Below are 17,604 nucleotides of genomic sequence, written 5' to 3'. Positions count from 1 at the left end.
GGTTCGGATCGGGTTCGGTTCGGTTGGTTCGGGTTGGGAAAATCTTAGACCTAACTGTTTGACAATAGACTTTGGTTCGGTTTGAATCGATTTCGGTTCGGTTGGTTCGGTTCGATCGGTTCGGTTCGGTTTTTTTGTCCATCCCTAAAAACTAGTTGGTGAAATTTGGTACAATTCGGTTAATTTCAGTTTATTTAGCTGATGTTTATCGAACCATTTGTTTACACGTATCAGACCAAGAGCGTACTGAATCTTTTAATCTCACTGAACAGTTCTTAGCCAAACCGGATGTCAACCAAAAACCAAAAATTCTCAGTTTGATGAGTTCGGTTTGAGCCAAATGCCAGCTCTAACACAGACAATGGTTGGACCCAGAAGCAACGACACCCCAAACTAGTCTCTTGTTAAAAAACTTTTTGTTTCTGTCTTTCTTTCATAATCAAAATGCAATTACATAAGTCATCTGTTTCTTCCTCAAGTCTACCTTTCAAATGTTTACATCATCGCTCTTTTCATCTGTTCCTTGCTTCTTGACCTGCTCCAACCCGAAGTTCTCTTCTGGCTGCTTCTTCCACAGGTAATTAGCTGCGTCTATCCATCCTCTATGCACAACAAACTTCTTCTCTCTTATGGCCCAGCGCACCTTCTCCGTTCCCACATCCATTGCCACCACGTGTGTTACAGATTCATCCACTTCCGTTGCACACGTGGCTCCCAATCCCTCAGCCACCCTCCACAGCGGGTGATCCTCAGCCTGAGACTTGGTCGGGAACACTCGACTGAACACCACTTTACATCCTTTAAGTATCTCTTTACGCACTTGCTTCAGTAATGACCTCACGTCTCTACTTGATAAGTCTTCTCCTCCATCCTGAAAAGCTAGTAACAATCAGAAAGCAATCCAGACAAGAGAAAAGTTTCTCTTTTTTATAATTTGATTATTGAGCATACCTCGAAGAATAGACTATGTGTTTGTTTAAGGACTTTAAGAACAGTGGCAAGTGCCCCATCTGGTTCGCTCTCATCGCTCTTCAGCTGCGAGAGAGACTGGAATCTATGGTCAAACTGTTTGCAGCTTGAAGCGAAAAAGTGATACCTCTCTATCACGATCAGATTGTCTTTATGACTTGGCCACGCCTGCGCATCAAAACCAAGCATCAGCAAATCTAATCTAACACGATAATATCATGACTGTAAATGACATGAAGAATTGACAAAGCAGACTAAACAAACTTACATTCTCTGTATCGTCCAGAATCAGAACAGCTTTTTCTTGTCCCAGCACCACATCTAAACTTTTTTGATGTCTCACCGTGCCATCATCTCGAGAAATGATCCGTTCACCGAAGTACTCTCCTTTAGGGTCTAGCAGCTTCGCCATCTGTCGTGCATACGGCCTATCTCCCATTGTGTATATATACAATACAAACATCTTGCTGGCTTCTTTTAGAAACGAACGAACAAACGGCCTTAATTTGGTCATCATATGCATGAACTCAAGCATGAAGAGATCACCACCAGAAACATCTGAGATCAGAAAAGAAAAAAATATATATTAAAACTCAATAAAACTGCACAACACATGCAGACTGTATTACCTTGAAGAGAATGTGTGACGCTTTTCAAGTATTCCTCCTCTGGTTTCAAGTCCCTAAGTACGGTTGAGTTAAGCAAAGTGTGGTCTAGATCAAGAACTAAACATAACTTCCGCTGGTTTTGCAACATTTTCATATCTATATCACGCATCCGTGTTACTTCATCTTGATGGAACTTTATACCCTATAGAAAAACACATTTTCAACAATAGCTAAGACTTGATGATCTACTGAAAGTAGAAAGTTAAATCGAATAGATTGGCGGAATACCTTGTGTATGTAAGTGAATGAAAGACCAGTTTCTTCTTCTTCCACGTTTTGTCCACAAACAATGCACATGTTTCCGAAGGTCCCTGGGTGTTGGCACGGTAACTTGCTTGAGGATGCTTCTGCAAAAGCAATAGCCAGTTCCAAAGTCAATAAAACAGGCATCAAAGTAAGGCTAAAAGAAAGAGACTTTCACCAGAGATTTCTTGTGAAAACTTCACAGAAGCTACATCCTCAATCTCATCTTCATCATCCACGGTTTCTAGATGCTCCAGTTTCCGTCTCTTTAACCTATAATAACATGATTGAGAAACATGTTTTTAGAGATTTGAAAATTTCTAGTGCTTGAAGACTCAGATATGGCATGGAAACCTATGATTGGAAACTTCAGTATCATCCTCTGCTGCTTCTTCGATGGGAAATGACTCAGAGGAAGAATCTGAGCCAGAGTCCAGCTCGGTTTCGAGGAAAGCAGCGAGATCATCGCTACTGGAAGAATGCACTGGTGAATCACTCGCCACGCTCATCTGAAAAAAAACCACTCACAACAAAGCGCCAAAATCTGAGAAATTTCAGGATATCCATAAGTAACAAATTGACTGCGAAATCGAAGAGAAACAACAAAGCGTACGAAAGAAGAAGAATATGGGAAGACTACCTCTTCTGCTTAGTGTCCGCCGATGGCGAGAGAACACTCAAATCGTGATTAGGTTTTGACGACGGAGCAAGGAGATACGCCTCGACGACGGGGATGTGCAACAGTGAAGTGACTGCTCCGATTGATATATTTCACGAGCGCCAGTGTGGTTATGTAAATGAGGCTCGTTAAGGGCCTATAATAAAACTTAATTCATATTAAATGGGCTTTTAATTTGGGCTTGCTAACCTAACTTAGGTCCACTTTATATAATACCTCTGTTCGTTGACCGGGTGATAATCCGGCGCGATATAGACCACCGTAACAGAAACAGAAGCTCGTGTCCTTTGTGTCCTTTGTACTAAAAAAAAGAAAACACAAGTGGCAGAGAGTAATGTCTTGATGAATCTTTTCTAGGGTTTAATATAGCGCGTTGCAGCTGCCCACTCGAGTCACTCTCTTTTCGAAAGATAGCCGTGAAAGCTCTCTCCTTTGATCTTCCAACTCTAAATCCCCGACAGAAATCACAAAAAAAAAAAAAGCCGTGTGTCTTGTCTTAAACGCGGATCGCGTTTGATTCCCCGCCGATGGAGGAGGCAGCGAGTAATAATAGATCCTCCGCCGTTTCGTCCTCTTCAGCTTCAGCCGTCTTCAGAAGGATCGAGTTTCATCCCGCGAGGAAACCCTGGAACGGCTTCTCTAACAAAGGTGGTTCCGATTTCAAGTTGGAGACTTTGAATCCCAGCTTCTCTTCTGCCAACAAGCTAGCTCTCTCTTCATCCTCCTCCGTTAAGAAGCAAGACGGGTCCGATTCGCTCGATCGGGCGCTTACCTTTAGCATAACCATCCGTAAAATCGTTAGTAGTAGCTTACCTTACCCCTTCCATGCGAACCTTTGTGATCGATGGAAAGACATTTACTTACTTTTTGTTTGTTGATTTTGTAGGGTGCGGGTTTGGAGAATCTCGGGAATACATGTTTTCTTAACTCGGTATTACAGTGTTTGACATACACTGAGCCCTTAGCTGCTTACCTACTAAATGTTGGCCATGAGAAACGCTGTAAGTAGATCTGCTCGTAATGCTTAGTTTATGGTTGTTCAGTCTCTGCTACAATGTTGATATCAAATTCGTTTTGTGTATAGGCCACGTGGCTGGGTTTTGTGCTTTATGTGCAATGCAGAAGCATGTGAGGAGTGCTCTCCAAGCTACTGGCGACACATTAGCCCCAAAATATTTGGTCTCAAACCTGCGATGTACATGCTTCTCTGAACCTTGTCTGCTTCCCACTATATTAGCGTACCAATTTACTTAACCGGATTCTCAACTGCTTTGGTTTAGGCGTATCGAGAAACTTCAGGAATGGTCGGCAGGAAGATGCACATGAGTACATGATCAATTTGCTAGAATGCATGCACAAGTGTTCTCTGCCTTCTGGTGTGCCAAGTGAGTCCTCTGATGCTTACAGGAGCAGCTTGGTTCACAAAATATTCGGTGGTACCCTCCGTAGTCGGGTAAAGTTTCCTTTTTATTTTTAGATTTAATTGCGCAAGCCTGCTCTAATAATATTTGTGTATTTTTCAGGTGCAATGCGCGCAATGTTCACATTGCTCCGACAAGTTTGATCCGTTTCTTGACCTAAGCCTAGACATTTCCAAGGCAGATTCGTTGCAGAGAGCGCTCACACGTTTCACTTCTGTTGAGCTCTTAGATGACGGTGCAAAGGTTTACCAATGTGAAAGATGCAAGCAGAAAGTTAAGGCTACAAAACAGCTGACTGTTTCTAAAGCACCGTACGTTCTAGCTCTGCATCTCAAGCGGTTTGAAGCACATAGTTCCGATAAAATCGACCGGAAAGTCGAGTTTCCCTCTGCAGTTGACTTGAAACCTTTTTTCAGTGGTCCGAATGTAAGTGAAACTTCCTCTTGTGCTCTATGTACTCTTATGAATTTGACACGTTCTTGGAGTTGTTTAGATAATCTGGTTCATGTATTTTTTTTATTTTTTTTTATTATTGAGCTTCTTGACTTCCGTTATAACAATACATTTACTTGTGCTGAACAGGAAGGTGACTTGAAGTACACTCTGAATAGTGTTTTAGTTCATTATGGTCGAAGTATTCATTCTGGTCACTATTCATCCTTTGTTCGCACTTCAACTAGTGGCATGTGGTATTCCCTTGATGACAACAAGGTAAGCAGCAGCGTTTCTACCTTCTCTGGGTTTGCAAAATTTTGGTGCTGTTAGTTGTTTATTTCTTGTACATAGTTTCTGGTTACGTTTGGCTACTAGTAAGTTACTCTTTTACTTTGTTGCTTTAGGTTTCCCAAGTTAGTGAGAAGATTGTGTTCAATCAGAAGGCGTATATGCTCTTCTATGTCCGTGATAGACAAAACACGGCCCCAAAGAATGCGCCTGCCATGGTTAAGAAAGAGAGTCTTTCCACAAACAGAGCTCCTATGGTTATATCTTCTAACAGAAATGATCGAGTGAGTGGTTCAACAGTCATGAAAGCATCTAGTTTTAACGGTCTTAATACCAATGGCACAACACCCCTGAGATCATGTAATCAAGGTGCTCAGAAGGATCCCACAAGCAGTGCAAAAGAGATACTTGAGAGGAAAAATGGTAAAGCACCTTTGAGATCATGTAATCAAGGTGCTCAGAAGGTGCTGCCACTATCACAGGCTAATGGGGAAGGATCATTGGTAAAGGAGAATATAAAGGCTGCAAGCGCAACGCTACCAGGGAAGGTTTCCCCTCTACTGGATGGCAGCAGCAAGGCTCAAATTCTTGTGAACTTGCCGACTTCTGTAGCTAAAGCCGAGGAGACTCTCACCACACCAAGAAAGACTCGCAAGGGTAAAACAAAAACGACCCTGCAAGTGGGATTAAGACTTTTTAAGCTGGCCCTTGGCGTACGCAAAAAGAAGAAACAGAAGAAGGGAAGATCAAGTAGCTTAGCTGGTAAGGTTATTTCTGAGGAGCTTCTATCCGAGAAAAGAGCTGAAGATCAAGAGCGTTCCACGTCAGAGATAACTAGCGAAGTTGCTTCCGGCTCTTCTTGCTTGCCTGGAAAGAGTGTCCATAATGAAAGGAAAATGAACAGTAATGGGAATATGTTGCTTGGCTCAGCGACGACTGGAGATCTCAAGGAGAGTGCTGATAATCAAAATGGTGCCGTTCTTGCTTCAGACCAACAACCACCGTTGAGGAGTTCTGGCTTATCTAAAGCAAGCCAAATCGCCAAAAGAAAGAGAGAGTCGTCGTCAAAAGATGAACAAATCGTGTTGCAGAAAGATGAGCCGACGATTCTCACCCGGGGTTTGCCAGAGATTCTCACCCGGGGTTTGCCAGAGACAGTTGGTAAGTTTTCCGTTTTCTCATCTTTTATGACATTTAAATTTTTTAGTAATTCTTACTGCTAGTAGCTATATAGCGAACCAGAGTCTGTGTGATTGTTTGTGATGGAGTTAAGTCTGATAACCATTGCAGTTGGCAAATGGGATGAAGAAGTCTCGGCTTCTAAGAAGATGGGAATGAGTGAAGGCACTAAAATCGGTTATGTAGCAGATGAGTGGTGAGTTTGAGGCTTTACGTTATATAAGCTTTGTTTGGGTTTAGTTAAATATTATTAGGCGGTTGGTTTACACATCAATGGTATTGGGAATGTGGCAGGGATGAGGAGTATGATAGAGGGAAGAAAAAGAAGATAAGGATCAAAGAGGAGATGTATGCAGGACCGAACCCGTTCCAGGCGTTTGCATCAAAGAAACAGACAGACACAAAGAAGAAATGGACGCAACGCATGAACACCGCAAAGACAGGTTTCCGGAAATGAGAATAAGGAACTGAGCATCCATAATCTATATAAAAAAATGAATATGTAATACACTTTGTTACTGTATTGGGCAGAAACTAATATTAACAACAGAGGAAGAGAGAGAGAGAGAGAGGCTATAGACGTTGGAGATTGTTTTTGTGATCTCTTTTCCTCTCAGTTTTGTTCTGTTTTAGTCTCTCTAGTAATGCAATGGTTTTTACTCAACACAGTAGGGCTGCACAAAAAAACCGAACCCGAAAAATCGAATCCGATCCGAAAAAGTAATATCAAATCCGAACCGAAATTAATTAAATATCCGAATGGGTTTAAATTTTTGGTATTTAGAAAATCGAACCCGATCTGAGCTAAAATATTTTGGGTACCCGAATGTATCCGAAATAGATTAATATACATATATATTTTAACTATTTTTAGATTGAATGTATATTAAAAAGCATCTAAAATATATATAATACTTTTAGATTTTTCAAAATACTTGAAAATATATATGAATAGTCAAAAGTACATGTCTAAATAATTAAAGTATATTCAAAACATCAAAAATACATAAAATATGTATTGATTTTCTATCCAAATATCCAAATTAAACCAATTTATATGTTAAATTTTGGTACTTTGATACATGTAATTGAAATTTATATGTAATATATTATTTTGTTTATAAATTTTATGAAGTTTAAAGTATATAATGAATTTTAAAATTTTGAAAATAATTTAAACGGGTTATCCGAACCCGAACCGAACCCGCAAGGATCCGGACCGAACCCGAACCTAAATTTAGAAATACCTGATTGGAGCTGAAATCTTTGACCCCGAAAACCCAAAATCCGAATAGATCCGAACCGAAACCCGAACGGGTACCCGAACGCCCACCCCTACAACACAGGTTCATGCTATTTTTTTAACACATTGTAAAAGAGAATCATGTTTACGCATCTCTTTTCCTCTCAGCTTGTTCTGTTTTAGCCTCTAGTAATTCAATTTTTCATTCTCCAAAGGTTTACTAATATATGATATATCCTCATAATTCACGAAATAATATTTTAGAATTAGCATTGTAACATCCAAAGCATTAAATATAAACAATGTTATAACAGTAGAGCCCCCTAAACCCTAGTAAACCTTTTTTAAAACTCATCTCTAACTCACTAGCCGGCATTAACAAAATACTAAGAAAAAAAACAAGCTTTGAAGAGGAGAATGGCAGAGGCGGATGATGAGATCACGAGGGTCTTCAAGGTACATCGCACGGTGTTGCAAATGCTGAGAGATAGAGGTTACAGCATAGAAGAGTCTGATATAGAGTTGAAAAGAGAAGACTTTGTTGAGAAGTTTTGCAAAGCTATGAACAAAGTCAACAAGGAAGCATTGTTCGTGACAGCCGACAAGGGTCCAAATCCAGAAGACAAGGTAACTAACGTCTATAAAGCAACAACATACATATGAAAAGCTAATCTTTTGACTCTCTTGGTGTAGATTTACGTGTTCTACCCGGAAGGCCCTAAAGTGGGAGTCCCAATCATTAAAAAAGACGTGGTGATGAAGATGAGAGACGATAAAGTCACTAGAGGGATCATAGTCGTTCCACAGCCCATAACTGGTGCAGCCAAGAACGCTATAATAGAGCTGAACAAGATTTTGACTATTGAAGTCTTTGAGGAAGCTGAGTTGGTGACTAACATCACCGAGCATAAACTTATTAACAAGTACTATGTGCTTGACAACCAAGCTAAGAAGGAGCTGCTTCTAAAGTACACGGTGCAAGACACGCAGTTGCCTCGTATCCTTGTCTCTGATCCTGTTGCTAGATACTATGGACTCAGGAGAGGACAGGTTGTTAAGATCAGACGGAGTGATGCTACTTCTTTGGACTATTACACCTATCGATATGCTGTTTAGTTTGTTTGTATCTTGAATTTTGGATTTTTACAAAACCCTGCTTGTTCAATGTTTTTTTGGTTTATTACAATAAAGTCATCCAAAGTCACTATTTTTTCTTGTCTGAACCAAAGAGGTAACAAGACTAAACCAAAAAGGCTAATGGAATATGAAGAAGAGCAAGGAAACAAGCAGTTGCAACGGATCTTTGTGCTTGGTTGATCAGAACATGATCACTACTTCCCTTGTCTTTTGTGTCCGGAGAGGTTAAAGGAGGAGCATCAGCTGCATAGCTTCTGTTGTGATTTGGAGACAAGACCACAACATGAAGCTTCTCTCCTCTATGGCAATGCCCGTCTTCGCCACTGATGAAGTAAAAAGGACCTGATCTGTTTAGCTCTACCTTTGTGTGACCATCTTTGTATCCTATTATAGGCTCTGATCTGTCGCATCTCTCGTAATCTTTTTGACTCACTTGCATCACTGAGTCATTCTCCGCATTGTACTTCCACACTGTTGAAAGAATAAAAAAAGAAGTAAATGAGAAAACAGAACATAGCCATGAGTAAGTGACCTCAACTACTTACAGAGAGAGTCTCCAATTTTGAATCTTGTTCTTTCTGACCAACTGTTTAGTGTTTCTTCTGTAGACTCTGGAACCTTCCATGTGTTAGACTTGCCTCCCACTAGAATCTCCCTGCCTTCACACAACAAACACAATAACAGAAACAAACAAGACATCATAAGCGAAGAAGAAGACATTGTGATTGATGATGTTTTTTTGTGTGTTAGGTGAATTCGCCAAAAATATATATAGTAAGAGAGAGAGATCTTGGCTTACTAGATCCAAACAAATCTCTTCCATGAACCAAAACGTGACCATCATAAACAAAGCTCGTGAAGTGAAGAAGCTAAACGTTACAGAAGCTGTGTGTGTTAATTGTGACTATAACCAAACACTTCCACTATTGCATTTATCTTCCTCCTCCATCAGCTGATATTGGTCATCGCTGCATTAGAATCATCCATGTAAACGCAAAAAAAAAAGTTATTACCGTTAAGATATTTAAAGATTTTTTTTTTAAAGCAGAGTAAGTGGAATGCATGTGACAAAGGAAAAAAACTCTAAAACCAAGCACCAGTTTCCAGAAATCAAGTCAGACTTTCTGCACAATCTATGAGTAATATTAGCTTTAAAAGGCGAATCTTATTATGGTTTTTTTTTCTCGTCAACCATCTAACTTTTCTTGAATAATATTTTTTAAAGACTTGACATTTATATTTCAACCTCTATTCTCATCAGTATCTTTTCAATGGACCCAGGAGTTTGAATGGTTTATATTTCCACAGAGGACAATGGAACACAAGAAACAAAAGAGATAGACGTTTTCTTCAAGATTTCTGTAAATTAAAGATAAAAGGAGAAGTTGCTTTTTCTCTTGACCCACCAACAATTTTAGTGCACAAGTCTGCTTCCATCTTCATCACTGCTGTCTCAGTAACACTCACATCCAAAAAGAAAAAGAAAAAAAAAACATTTTTGCTTTTATTTTATTTCTTTATCTCACAGCAACAACACCAACATCAACAACAACATGATATGTCCTTCTTTTCTGCTTCTTTGTCTTTCTCCTCAGCTTGATATTTTAGAAATACAACACAAAACCCAGAACCTTCCTCTCTCTTTCTTCACATTCTTCTTTCAAGAACTTCCTCTGCATCTTTCTCCATATCTCCTTGTGTGATTCTGTAATAATAACACATCTTGCGTTCATCTGATGAATCCAACTCACAACGAGTTTATTCCCACCAACCCTAGTCCTATTGAGGATCCAAAAGTCAGACTTAGGCATCATGCCCTTATGCATGACTATCAAGAACTGCATATGGTACCAACTCTTTTTTTTCTTTCTTTCTTGAGTTTTATAAATTAAGTTTCAGTTTATGGGTCTGGTCTAAACTGTCTCTGGATCTGAGAATATGTTTTTTTTTTCACCCTGATCTGTTCTCTCACGGCTGCTCTGAAAATCTGTTAAAAGGGATTATGTTTTTTTGTCTTAAAAGAGAAAGATGAAACATAAAATACATAATGCCTCTTACTTTGTTGGTCATGTGTAGTTATGCAAATCTTTGTTAGGGGTGTCTTCTTAGTGTTTGTTTCTCTAGATCTCTATGATCACTTGAATCTGTATCTAATAAAGTTTAACGCGTGTTGCTGTTTGTTGTTTAATTACACAAGGACACTGAAGCAATGAGAATAAAGTTACAGACGTTGCGGGAGAGAAAGGCAACACTAATGGCAGAAGTCCGGTATAGTAGTAGATACTTACAATCTCTGACAATTTAACATATTTATCATACTTACCAATACTTACAATTTTTATCATATTATGTCCTTGATGTTTGTTCTCTCATATGTTTTATGTTTGTTAAATCAGATTTCTGCGGCGGAGATACAGATATTTGAGACAAGAAGACCAACCTGTAATGAAACCACCACCAGATGTCAAAAGGGGCAGAGGAAGATCAAACGGTTGGAAGAAGAGTAAGACGCATATCGTACGAGTTGAAGTGTCTGGTGGTGGTAATAAGAGAAGTGAAGCAGAAACTAGACATGTTTCGCTTCCTGACTTAAACCAGTACTCGGGGAATGAAACCAAAACAAGTCTGGAGAAAAGAGTTCCGTTGTTTGATCTAAACCAGATATCTGTAAGCACCATTTTTCGCTCCCGCAATGTGAGTGGACAAACAAACCAACATGTCTTTAGTCTTTGACCACCTCATGTATTTGATTATAGGGAGAGGAAGAAGAAACAGAAGCAGCGAACAATAGTGAAGAGAGAATGATAGTGGAAGACAATAAGAGGATGAGCATCATCGAGATGCAACAGCAGCAGAAGAAGAAAGATATGAAGCTATCGTCTTGTAGGAATGGAGGAAACGGATCAAATAAGAGGAAAATTTCATGGCAAGATCCTGTTGAAGCTCTCAGAGTCTAAAAAAAGTCAAAGAATACTTTTCTTCTTCCGCAAGTCAACGTGTCTTATTGTATCATATAGCTTCGCATCAATTTAGCTTAAAAAGGTTTTATCCAATTGTGGCTTGAAACTTGAAAACCTTATCCCCTGGTCCATTCTTCGAAGTGAAGAGACATTTGTATATTGGAACATGTGTCCTTTAACGCAAGTCCAGGAACAAGATCAACTGTCAGAAAGTGTTCAAACGTGTCTTAAAAGAAACATTTCGTGTAAAGTTCAGATTCATACCTAACACAAAGACAAAGCAGCGAGTCCGAGTTGAAAACAAGATACCATTAAGAGTTTGTCCAAAATGGTTTAGCTAATTCCCCTTGTGGCTCGGTCCGTGTAAAGAAGACACAACCCCTGTTTCTTTCTTCCCATAGCAGCTAGTCAGCTACTGCTTTCCTCGAATGGAATACGTATGTGTCAGTGTCAGTGTCAAAAGACTCAAAACAGAAAATGACATATAAAATAGGAAATAGCAAAAACGGAAAAATAGCATTTATATCAGAGCCAGGTTTCGATCCTGGGACCTGTGGGTTATGGGCCCACCACGCTTCCGCTGCGCCACTCTGATTTGTTGTTTGAACATCATGGATATGAATCATAATGTTTTCAAATGCTTCAACTTGCCCATGGTAGCAAAACTCACATATCATGAACTCAGTTAGCTGGCTGGTTGTATCCTGCAGTCTGCATGTTCATAAAGACAATATAATCGAAGCTCAGCAGTCCTGTATATCATAGAAACTCAATTCTCATTCGGATAAAATGGATATTCTCTGAGAACAGGCAAATAAACTAATGAGTTACACTCTTCTGATCAACTGTGTAATCATGGGTTCTCTCCAACAGATTTGAAGATCCTCGCCATAGACATCAGCTTCTTCAGTGAAGCTTGAGCATACCAAAAAGACCATCTTGTTGCGAGGAGAGGAAGGAACAAGAACACAGGTTAGCTTCATAAGTGCAAAACACCCTTTCTAATAAAGGGAATTGCAGCTTATTAGGATTTATATTTCTTTTTTCTCCAACTCCAGGAGTTTAAATAATACTACATAATATGAAATCTACAGCCTGATGTGACCAGTTGCTTAAAATAAAGGTCTACAGAGATATAAGAAGCCCGAGTTCAATTCAATGTTGCAAAGCATGTAGAAGTAGGAGTGCATACTAAGGAAAAAGCTCAAATAGCTGCTCTGCTTCCTCTTCGTATTCCAGTTCTGCAGTCAAAGTTTCAAGTTTAAACTCATATAAGATGTCTTAGAAGATGAAATGGTGGTGCTTGGATCAATGTCTGTATAAAAAAGAGTTCGATGTTACAAAGCATGTAAGTGTACACCAACAAGAACTGTCTTTTCAGTTTGTTGAAGATCTAGTTCATTGCATTGCTCAGAGGCCGCAATTGGAAACATGTGAGAGATGACATAAAAAGACTTCATGACAACTTATAATCTTGCAAATTGCAAATCACACTTCCACGTCTCAATATCTTTACTTACAACAATTGTCTGATACAAGCAGAGAGAGAAAGATATAACTTAAAGCGTTTATAGATTCCTACTCCTGTTGAAGCAAAGGTTCTCCTGATACAGCCAGCCCCAGTTATAATTCTTCATGCAACAGAAAAGTCGGTGGGCTGTGCAATGTCAACATCCTCAAAGTCGTCATCGTCTGCACATGAAAAAAATGAGATGCAATTAATGATTTACCACATAACAATTGTTTGTAATTAGCGAGGGGCTAAATATAAGAGCTAAGGGGGATATAAAACAACAGAACCAACGTTCAGCTAGTCACAAAGATTGTAGAGATTGCAACGTTTCAACAGCCAAAGAAACATATTCAAACTGTGGTTACTAGATGTATATATTCCATTACTACTAGTCCGTGTTACCTCTATAGCCAACAAGGCGCTGAATTAACCAGAATACTACAATACATGGAGCAAAGGAAAATAAGGGTCAAGTACCTTTCCTCAAAGTCAGAGCCACGACGGCATCGTTCTCAACCTGAACAACAAAACAAAGAATACAGTAAGTAGTAACAAGTGACAACCTCCATATGAGTAAGGTGTAGTAGCTCTTTAAACTTGAACAGTTGTTGCATATATGTTTGATACCTTCTGCTCTGCTAGAGATTTGGAATCCTCTAATACTTCTTCAGTAGACATTAAGATGAGACGCTGATTGCTGACTGGTTGCTCGATGAGGGTAAAGAGTTTCTGCTTAACATCCAAAACAGTCTCTGTGGGATCGCATTGGATAAAGTAAGTGGCTTTCATGCGCTTCACACGAATATACATGGCCTGCAGAAACAAGATCAACGCAGACTAATCAATCAGTCCAAGGCTAAAGCTCTCAACTTTCCCCAGCTAAATAACACATAACGATCTAATAAAGGTGACTGTGCTAAGATAAATGAAAACCCGTCAAAGTAAAGCTAGTACCATGGTACAAGACAACGACTGAACAATCTCTTCCTCCTCCGGCGCCGATTGTGATTACTTTCCGGGAAAAATCTGCTTCAGAGACGCCAAAAAGATTCAGACTTTCGAATTGGATAACAATGAAATCGAATGATTAGATCAATTAAGGATACTTACCACGAGGATGGAAAATCTGAGAAAGTCTGGCTTCTTCTTCTTCTCAGACTCAGCTGAACAAGGCAAGAGCCAAAGACTTGTTTGGCTCCAGGTTTAAGACTATTGTCGGTTAAGCTTTATTCAAACCTGCTGTGGCAAAGAGAGTGTTCTTATTTGTCTCTTACTACTCTTTTCGAAAGTCCCACATCGGTCACGAAATAAAAGTGGAAGGCATGAAGAGTAGTATAAAATAAGATGCAATGCCTCGTAACAAATCATACCTTTCTCGGCCTTTTGGCTAAGATCAAGTGTAGTATCTGTTCTTATCAGTTTAATATCTGATATGAGGCCCATCGGGTCTCACGATATTAACTCTATATTTTGAGGGAGGAGGCCCATCAAGATAGCTTGCTATCTGGGTCTCTGCGAGTCGCCCATGCGTTGCACTACAGCACGGGCCGGCTCATCCCACCAATAATCCAGTTTAATTTTTTTATAAATTGGCTTTATTAACTTGTGCTTGAAATGTCCCCTAACTTACTCGAAAAAGAGGCCCATGCCCCAAAACTGGCCCAGTCTATCTATAACGCTCTTACAACAGCAGCCAGCAGGTACGAGAATCATTCTAACCAGTTCAGCTCACTATTTCAAATGTCATCTCGATTCGTTTCTTTTCCGGAGTCCATCACCGGCTTCTTGTCGGAGCTGTCAGTTAACAATTGTACTCTACGCTTTCTGTCCGGAGCTCAATGTTCTTCTGGTCGCGGCTTGCGATTCCCGCGTACACGACGAGGAAGGACTCTCATGTGCTCTGGTTCGAAACTAGCGTCTCTTCGTAACTTAACATTAATACTAGAAACATCACTTTCCTATTGATTCTTTTATAATTTTGATTACGTGGCTTTTCTGGGCATTGTCTGGATTTGGGATTCGTTAAATCAAATTGTTATCTTAGTCACTTATAATTGTTCTTGGAGTTAATGAATTGTAACATCTAATTAAGGTTTTAAGAAATCTGAATCCTTGTCTGCCACAGGTTCAAACTCTCACTCGTGGAATGTTCCTGTTCTGTCCAGCAATGAGGTAGTTCGTTGTTGTTTTTGCTCTTACATGTCTTTAAAAATCACAAAAGCTGTTCCCATTTTGTTCATTGACAGAAGCAAAGCTGTGTTGTTCTCAGTTTTGTTAAAAAAAAAAAAAACTATAGATGTGAAGGGGCTGTAGTAATAGGCATGTATTTTGTCTGTTTATGTTTTCTCTAGGCGTTGATTGAGTATCAGTGAACAATGTTTGGTGTTTGTACAAAAGGTCGTTGAGAGGCTGAAACTAGTAGGAGAAGGAAAACAGTTGTTGGCCATGTACTCAAGCGTTGTTGGCGGAATCACAACTGATCCAGCAGCTATGGTTCTTCCGTTGGATGATCACATGGTTCACCGTGGTCATGGTGTCTTTGATACCGCCATGATCATTAATGGGTCAGTTACTTTGCTTCTCAGCTCAAAACCTTTATTAGTCTTGTTAGTTGTTTACTTAATCATCTCGGTTTCTTTCTTTATGTGCCTCGCAACCAAGCAAGACACCTTTATGAATTGGATCAGCACCTTGACCGTATCCTACGATCTGCCTCCATGGCTAAGATTCCACTTCCGTTTGACCGGGAAACTATCAGAAAGATTCTCATCCAAACCGTGAGCGTCTCTGGTTGTAGATACGGCTCACTAAGATACTGGCTATCTGCTGGGCCTGGGGACTTCTCACTATCTCCATCTCATTGTCCCAAACCATCTCTTTACGCCATTGTGTACCAAAAGGACTTCAACGTTGACCGAATAGGTGTCAAGGTAGTGACATCTTCCGTCCCCATCAAGCCTCCGGAATTTGCTACTGTGAAAAGCGTTAACTATCTCCCAAACGCCCTCTCGCAGATGGAGGCAGAGGCCAAAGGTGCGTTTGCGGGTATTTGGGTGGATAACGATGGGTTTATAGCAGAAGGTCCGAACATGAACGTGGCGTTCGTTGTTAATGGTGGTAGGGAGCTTGTGATGCCACGGTTTGATAACGTTTTGAGTGGATGTACGGCGAGGAGAACGATTACACTCGCTGAACAGCTTGTACGCAAGGGGATGCTCAAAAGTGTGAGAGTTATGGATATGACGGTGGAAGATGGGAAGAACGCTGATGAGATGATGCTTCTTGGGAGCGGTGTTCTCGTCAAACCGGTGATTCAGTGGGATGAAGAAGTTATTGCTGATGGTAAGATTTAGAAACCTCATTTATGATGTTCTTGTTGATTATAACTGTGGCTGATTGAAGATGGATTTATTGTTTATCGGACTCAGGGAAAGAAGGTCATATAACCAATGCGCTACTTGATCTGTTGCTGGAAGATATGAGCTCTGGTCCACCTTCTGTTCGTGTGCTTGTTCCTTACTGAGCCAAACCATTCTCTTTGCTCATCAGAGACAATCAACTTATGTTTTGTTTTTATTGTTTTGCTGTTAATTGTAAGGTTGAAGTTATATCCAATTGTGTCCTGACTCACGGTTCCATTTGCTTCCAATCAACGTTGTAAAGGTTCACTTCCAAGTGGGGACCATTTCCGACATGTGTTAGAGTAGTTGCGTCTAGCCCACAAACTTCTTTTCTACTTTTCTCTCTTTCTTTCCAAAATTGAGGTGGTGACAAAAGTGGTAAAGCCTTTTAGGACTTTTCTAATTCTTCAATCTATTCCACTTTCTCTGTATGGATCAGCTCAGTGCTTAAATTATTCTCAGTCGCGTACCTGGATTTCTTGTTAAGCAGGAGCCTTTGAGGACCGTACGTCAGATGAAGATACAGGTGAAACAAGCTAAGATCGTGAAGCCAGCTGAGGAAACACCTATACACAGTCTATGGCTTTCTAACTTGGACCTGATACAAGTGAGGTTCCACATGGGCATCCTTTACTTTTACAACCCTTGTTCCTCCTACAATCTTCCCAACACTCGTTCACTCATCGATGCTCTGAGCAAGGTGCTTGTCCTCTTCTACCCTGCCGCTGGGAGGCTACAAAAGGGTAAGACTAAAATTCCTATTAAAACCTGATTAGATCTCTCTAATCATTTGATGATTCTTTCTGCTTTATATGTGGTAGATAAGAATGGGAGGTTGGAGATTCGATGCAATGGAGAAAAAGTGCTGCTTGTAGAGGCTGAGACTGATTCTACTATTCAAGATATTGGCTTGCTCACTCAAGGTTTGGATCTCTCTCAACTTGTACCTGCTCTTACCTACTCAGGCGACATCTCCTCTCTACCACTTCTTCTCTTTCAAGTAAGCATTTCCCCATCTATTTCCCTTAAAAAAATGCTTTGTTATGCATATGGACTCAATGAACTGTTGATTTATATTAGTCTAGATACATTACACACACATGGACTCTATGAACAATTATTTAACAGATAGGTTACTGATATATATATATATATATATATATATTTTTTTTTTTTGCAAAGGTTACATATTTCAAATGTGGAGCCATCTGTATTGGAACCTCGATACACCATACATTCGGAGACTGTAGTTCTCTTGAATTTTTCATGGAAGCATGGTCTAGAACTGCTCGGGGACTTCCAGTTAAGCTAACTCCGTTCTTTGACCGCACAGTTCTTCGCGCACAGGACCCTCCCTCTCCTGTATTTCCACATACTGAATACCAACCACCTCCTTTTGACAATCCTCCATGACATCCTTGGCTTACAAATCAAATCCTGACTCTGATTCTGCAGTTGCCTGTCTCAT

General features: G+C 40.0%; 8 protein-coding genes and 2 non-coding genes across 15 annotated transcripts; 6 read left to right on the top strand and 4 right to left on the bottom strand.

Moving 5' to 3' along the window:
- Positions 1–289: 289 nt before the first annotated feature.
- LOC130494426 (RNA polymerase II C-terminal domain phosphatase-like 4) lies at positions 290–2,661 on the bottom strand. 2 transcript variants are annotated; one of them, XM_057005080.1, is made up of 8 exons: positions 2,521–2,661; positions 2,235–2,389; positions 2,059–2,153; positions 1,866–1,984; positions 1,599–1,779; positions 1,238–1,527; positions 952–1,137; positions 290–871 (listed from the first exon to the last, which is right to left on the bottom strand). In XM_057005080.1, the coding sequence occupies exons 2-8, from the start codon at positions 2,387–2,389 to the stop codon at positions 488–490; spliced, it is 1,410 nt and encodes a 469-aa protein (XP_056861060.1). In that variant the 5' UTR covers positions 2,521–2,661; the 3' UTR covers positions 290–487. The 2 variants fall into 2 exon arrangements, with proteins under 2 accessions (XP_056861060.1, XP_056861059.1); XM_057005079.1 differs by having other exon boundaries at positions 2,235–2,424; positions 2,521–2,652.
- A 145-nt stretch (positions 2,662–2,806) lies between these two features.
- On the top strand, positions 2,807–6,548 carry LOC130509286 (ubiquitin carboxyl-terminal hydrolase 23-like). Its single transcript, XM_057005078.1, has 9 exons — positions 2,807–3,356; positions 3,446–3,560; positions 3,644–3,754; positions 3,840–4,012; positions 4,083–4,406; positions 4,563–4,691; positions 4,820–5,864; positions 5,994–6,078; positions 6,177–6,548. The coding sequence occupies exons 1-9, from the start codon at positions 3,087–3,089 to the stop codon at positions 6,337–6,339; spliced, it is 2,415 nt and encodes an 804-aa protein (XP_056861058.1). The 5' UTR covers positions 2,807–3,086; the 3' UTR covers positions 6,340–6,548.
- An 872-nt stretch (positions 6,549–7,420) lies between these two features.
- Positions 7,421–8,329, top strand: LOC130509224 (DNA-directed RNA polymerase subunit 5-like protein 1). Its single transcript, XM_057004969.1, has 2 exons — positions 7,421–7,752; positions 7,819–8,329. Exons 1-2 carry the CDS (start codon positions 7,543–7,545, stop codon positions 8,239–8,241), a joined length of 633 nt encoding a protein of 210 aa, XP_056860949.1. The 5' UTR covers positions 7,421–7,542; the 3' UTR covers positions 8,242–8,329.
- A 26-nt stretch (positions 8,330–8,355) lies between these two features.
- On the bottom strand, positions 8,356–8,982 carry LOC130494425 (early nodulin-like protein 15). Its single transcript, XM_057006450.1, has 2 exons — positions 8,808–8,982; positions 8,356–8,733 (listed from the first exon to the last, which is right to left on the bottom strand). Exons 1-2 carry the CDS (start codon positions 8,980–8,982, stop codon positions 8,366–8,368), a joined length of 543 nt encoding a protein of 180 aa, XP_056862430.1. The 3' UTR covers positions 8,356–8,365.
- An 829-nt stretch (positions 8,983–9,811) lies between these two features.
- On the top strand, positions 9,812–11,456 carry LOC130509654 (uncharacterized). The gene is made up of 4 exons (XM_057005817.1): positions 9,812–10,109; positions 10,460–10,530; positions 10,659–10,929; positions 11,019–11,456. The coding sequence occupies exons 1-4, from the start codon at positions 9,999–10,001 to the stop codon at positions 11,217–11,219; spliced, it is 654 nt and encodes a 217-aa protein (XP_056861797.1). The 5' UTR covers positions 9,812–9,998; the 3' UTR covers positions 11,220–11,456.
- A 289-nt stretch (positions 11,457–11,745) lies between these two features.
- Positions 11,746–11,817, bottom strand: TRNAM-CAU (transfer RNA methionine (anticodon CAU)). Its single transcript has one exon. It is a non-coding gene; the product is annotated as a tRNA-Met (tRNA).
- Positions 11,818–12,663: 846 nt separating this feature from the next.
- LOC130509655 (uncharacterized) lies at positions 12,664–14,020 on the bottom strand. Of its 2 annotated transcripts, none has more exons than XM_057005819.1 (5): positions 13,846–14,020; positions 13,690–13,764; positions 13,363–13,548; positions 13,213–13,252; positions 12,664–12,914 (listed from the first exon to the last, which is right to left on the bottom strand). In XM_057005819.1, the coding sequence occupies exons 2-5, from the start codon at positions 13,690–13,692 to the stop codon at positions 12,856–12,858; spliced, it is 288 nt and encodes a 95-aa protein (XP_056861799.1). In that variant the 5' UTR covers positions 13,693–13,764; positions 13,846–14,020; the 3' UTR covers positions 12,664–12,855. The 2 variants fall into 2 exon arrangements, with proteins under 2 accessions (XP_056861799.1, XP_056861798.1); XM_057005818.1 differs by having other exon boundaries at positions 13,690–13,761; positions 13,846–14,019.
- An 81-nt stretch (positions 14,021–14,101) lies between these two features.
- Positions 14,102–14,296, top strand: LOC130510279 (U2 spliceosomal RNA). Its single transcript, XR_008943957.1, has one exon. It is a non-coding gene; the product is annotated as a U2 spliceosomal RNA (small nuclear RNA).
- LOC130494518 (D-amino-acid transaminase, chloroplastic-like) lies at positions 14,118–16,460 on the top strand. 3 transcript variants are annotated; one of them, XM_057005075.1, is made up of 7 exons: positions 14,118–14,638; positions 14,861–14,907; positions 15,133–15,299; positions 15,401–15,665; positions 15,750–16,077; positions 16,164–16,234; positions 16,334–16,460. In XM_057005075.1, exons 1-7 carry the CDS (start codon positions 14,350–14,352, stop codon positions 16,394–16,396), a joined length of 1,230 nt encoding a protein of 409 aa, XP_056861055.1. In that variant the 5' UTR covers positions 14,118–14,349; the 3' UTR covers positions 16,397–16,460. The 3 variants fall into 3 exon arrangements, with proteins under 3 accessions (XP_056861055.1, XP_056861053.1, XP_056861054.1); XM_057005073.1 differs by having other exon boundaries at positions 15,401–16,077; XM_057005074.1 differs by having other exon boundaries at positions 15,401–16,077; positions 16,164–16,429.
- Positions 16,461–16,650: 190 nt separating this feature from the next.
- On the top strand, positions 16,651–17,598 carry LOC130509284 (shikimate O-hydroxycinnamoyltransferase-like). Of its 2 annotated transcripts, none has more exons than XM_057005077.1 (3): positions 16,651–16,879; positions 16,958–17,136; positions 17,470–17,598. In XM_057005077.1, the coding sequence occupies exons 1-3, from the start codon at positions 16,651–16,653 to the stop codon at positions 17,575–17,577; spliced, it is 516 nt and encodes a 171-aa protein (XP_056861057.1). In that variant the 3' UTR covers positions 17,578–17,598. The 2 variants fall into 2 exon arrangements, with proteins under 2 accessions (XP_056861057.1, XP_056861056.1); XM_057005076.1 differs by having other exon boundaries at positions 17,319–17,598.
- Positions 17,599–17,604: the final 6 nt, after the last annotated feature.

The sequence above is a fragment of the Raphanus sativus genome, chromosome 3 (assembly GCF_000801105.2).
Source record: "Raphanus sativus cultivar WK10039 chromosome 3, ASM80110v3, whole genome shotgun sequence".
NCBI classification, from domain to species: Eukaryota; Viridiplantae; Streptophyta; class Magnoliopsida; order Brassicales; family Brassicaceae; genus Raphanus; species Raphanus sativus.
Note: the sequence above shows the minus strand (reverse complement) of the source record. Positions and strands in the feature narration are given on the sequence as shown.

What these genes read in the sequence shown, in the direction of transcription:
- LOC130494426 (XM_057005080.1), bottom strand. Translation starts at nt 2,389, where the DNA reads ATGAGCGTGGCGAGTGATTCACCAGTGCATTCTTCCAGTAGCGATGAT. An exon ending in GTTTTCACAAGAAATCTCTG is followed by an intron (nt 1,985 to 2,058) that starts GTGAAAGTCTCT and finishes TTGCTTTTGCAG; the next exon opens with AAGCATCCTCAAGCAAGTTA. An exon ending in CACATAGTCTATTCTTCGAG is followed by an intron (nt 872 to 951) that starts GTATGCTCAATA and finishes CTAGCTTTTCAG; the next exon opens with GATGGAGGAGAAGACTTATC.
- LOC130509286 (XM_057005078.1), top strand. Translation starts at nt 3,087, where the DNA reads ATGGAGGAGGCAGCGAGTAATAATAGATCCTCCGCCGTTTCGTCCTCT. An exon ending in GCATAACCATCCGTAAAATC is followed by an intron (nt 3,357 to 3,445) that starts GTTAGTAGTAGC and finishes TTGATTTTGTAG; the next exon opens with GGTGCGGGTTTGGAGAATCT. An exon ending in GGGTTTGCCAGAGACAGTTG is followed by an intron (nt 5,865 to 5,993) that starts GTAAGTTTTCCG and finishes TAACCATTGCAG; the next exon opens with TTGGCAAATGGGATGAAGAA.
- LOC130509224 (XM_057004969.1), top strand. Translation starts at nt 7,543, where the DNA reads ATGGCAGAGGCGGATGATGAGATCACGAGGGTCTTCAAGGTACATCGC. An exon ending in GTCCAAATCCAGAAGACAAG is followed by an intron (nt 7,753 to 7,818) that starts GTAACTAACGTC and finishes CTCTTGGTGTAG; the next exon opens with ATTTACGTGTTCTACCCGGA.
- LOC130494425 (XM_057006450.1), bottom strand. Translation starts at nt 8,982, where the DNA reads ATGTCTTCTTCTTCGCTTATGATGTCTTGTTTGTTTCTGTTATTGTGT. An exon ending in CAAAATTGGAGACTCTCTCT is followed by an intron (nt 8,734 to 8,807) that starts GTAAGTAGTTGA and finishes TTCTTTCAACAG; the next exon opens with TGTGGAAGTACAATGCGGAG.
- LOC130509654 (XM_057005817.1), top strand. Translation starts at nt 9,999, where the DNA reads ATGAATCCAACTCACAACGAGTTTATTCCCACCAACCCTAGTCCTATT. An exon ending in ACACTAATGGCAGAAGTCCG is followed by an intron (nt 10,531 to 10,658) that starts GTATAGTAGTAG and finishes TTGTTAAATCAG; the next exon opens with ATTTCTGCGGCGGAGATACA. An exon ending in TTGATCTAAACCAGATATCT is followed by an intron (nt 10,930 to 11,018) that starts GTAAGCACCATT and finishes ATTTGATTATAG; the next exon opens with GGAGAGGAAGAAGAAACAGA.
- LOC130509655 (XM_057005819.1), bottom strand. An exon ending in AATCTCTAGCAGAGCAGAAG is followed by an intron (nt 13,253 to 13,362) that starts GTATCAAACATA and finishes TTTGTTGTTCAG; the next exon opens with GTTGAGAACGATGCCGTCGT. An exon ending in GGCTCTGACTTTGAGGAAAG is followed by an intron (nt 12,915 to 13,212) that starts GTACTTGACCCT and finishes TTTCATGTGCAG; the next exon opens with ACGATGACGACTTTGAGGAT.
- LOC130494518 (XM_057005073.1), top strand. Translation starts at nt 14,350, where the DNA reads ATGTCCCCTAACTTACTCGAAAAAGAGGCCCATGCCCCAAAACTGGCC. An exon ending in CTGTTCTGTCCAGCAATGAG is followed by an intron (nt 14,908 to 15,132) that starts GTAGTTCGTTGT and finishes TTTGTACAAAAG; the next exon opens with GTCGTTGAGAGGCTGAAACT. An exon ending in ACCGCCATGATCATTAATGG is followed by an intron (nt 15,300 to 15,400) that starts GTCAGTTACTTT and finishes CAACCAAGCAAG; the next exon opens with ACACCTTTATGAATTGGATC.
- LOC130509284 (XM_057005076.1), top strand. Translation starts at nt 16,651, where the DNA reads ATGAAGATACAGGTGAAACAAGCTAAGATCGTGAAGCCAGCTGAGGAA. An exon ending in CGCTGGGAGGCTACAAAAGG is followed by an intron (nt 16,880 to 16,957) that starts GTAAGACTAAAA and finishes TATATGTGGTAG; the next exon opens with ATAAGAATGGGAGGTTGGAG. An exon ending in TACCACTTCTTCTCTTTCAA is followed by an intron (nt 17,137 to 17,318) that starts GTAAGCATTTCC and finishes TTTTTTGCAAAG; the next exon opens with GTTACATATTTCAAATGTGG.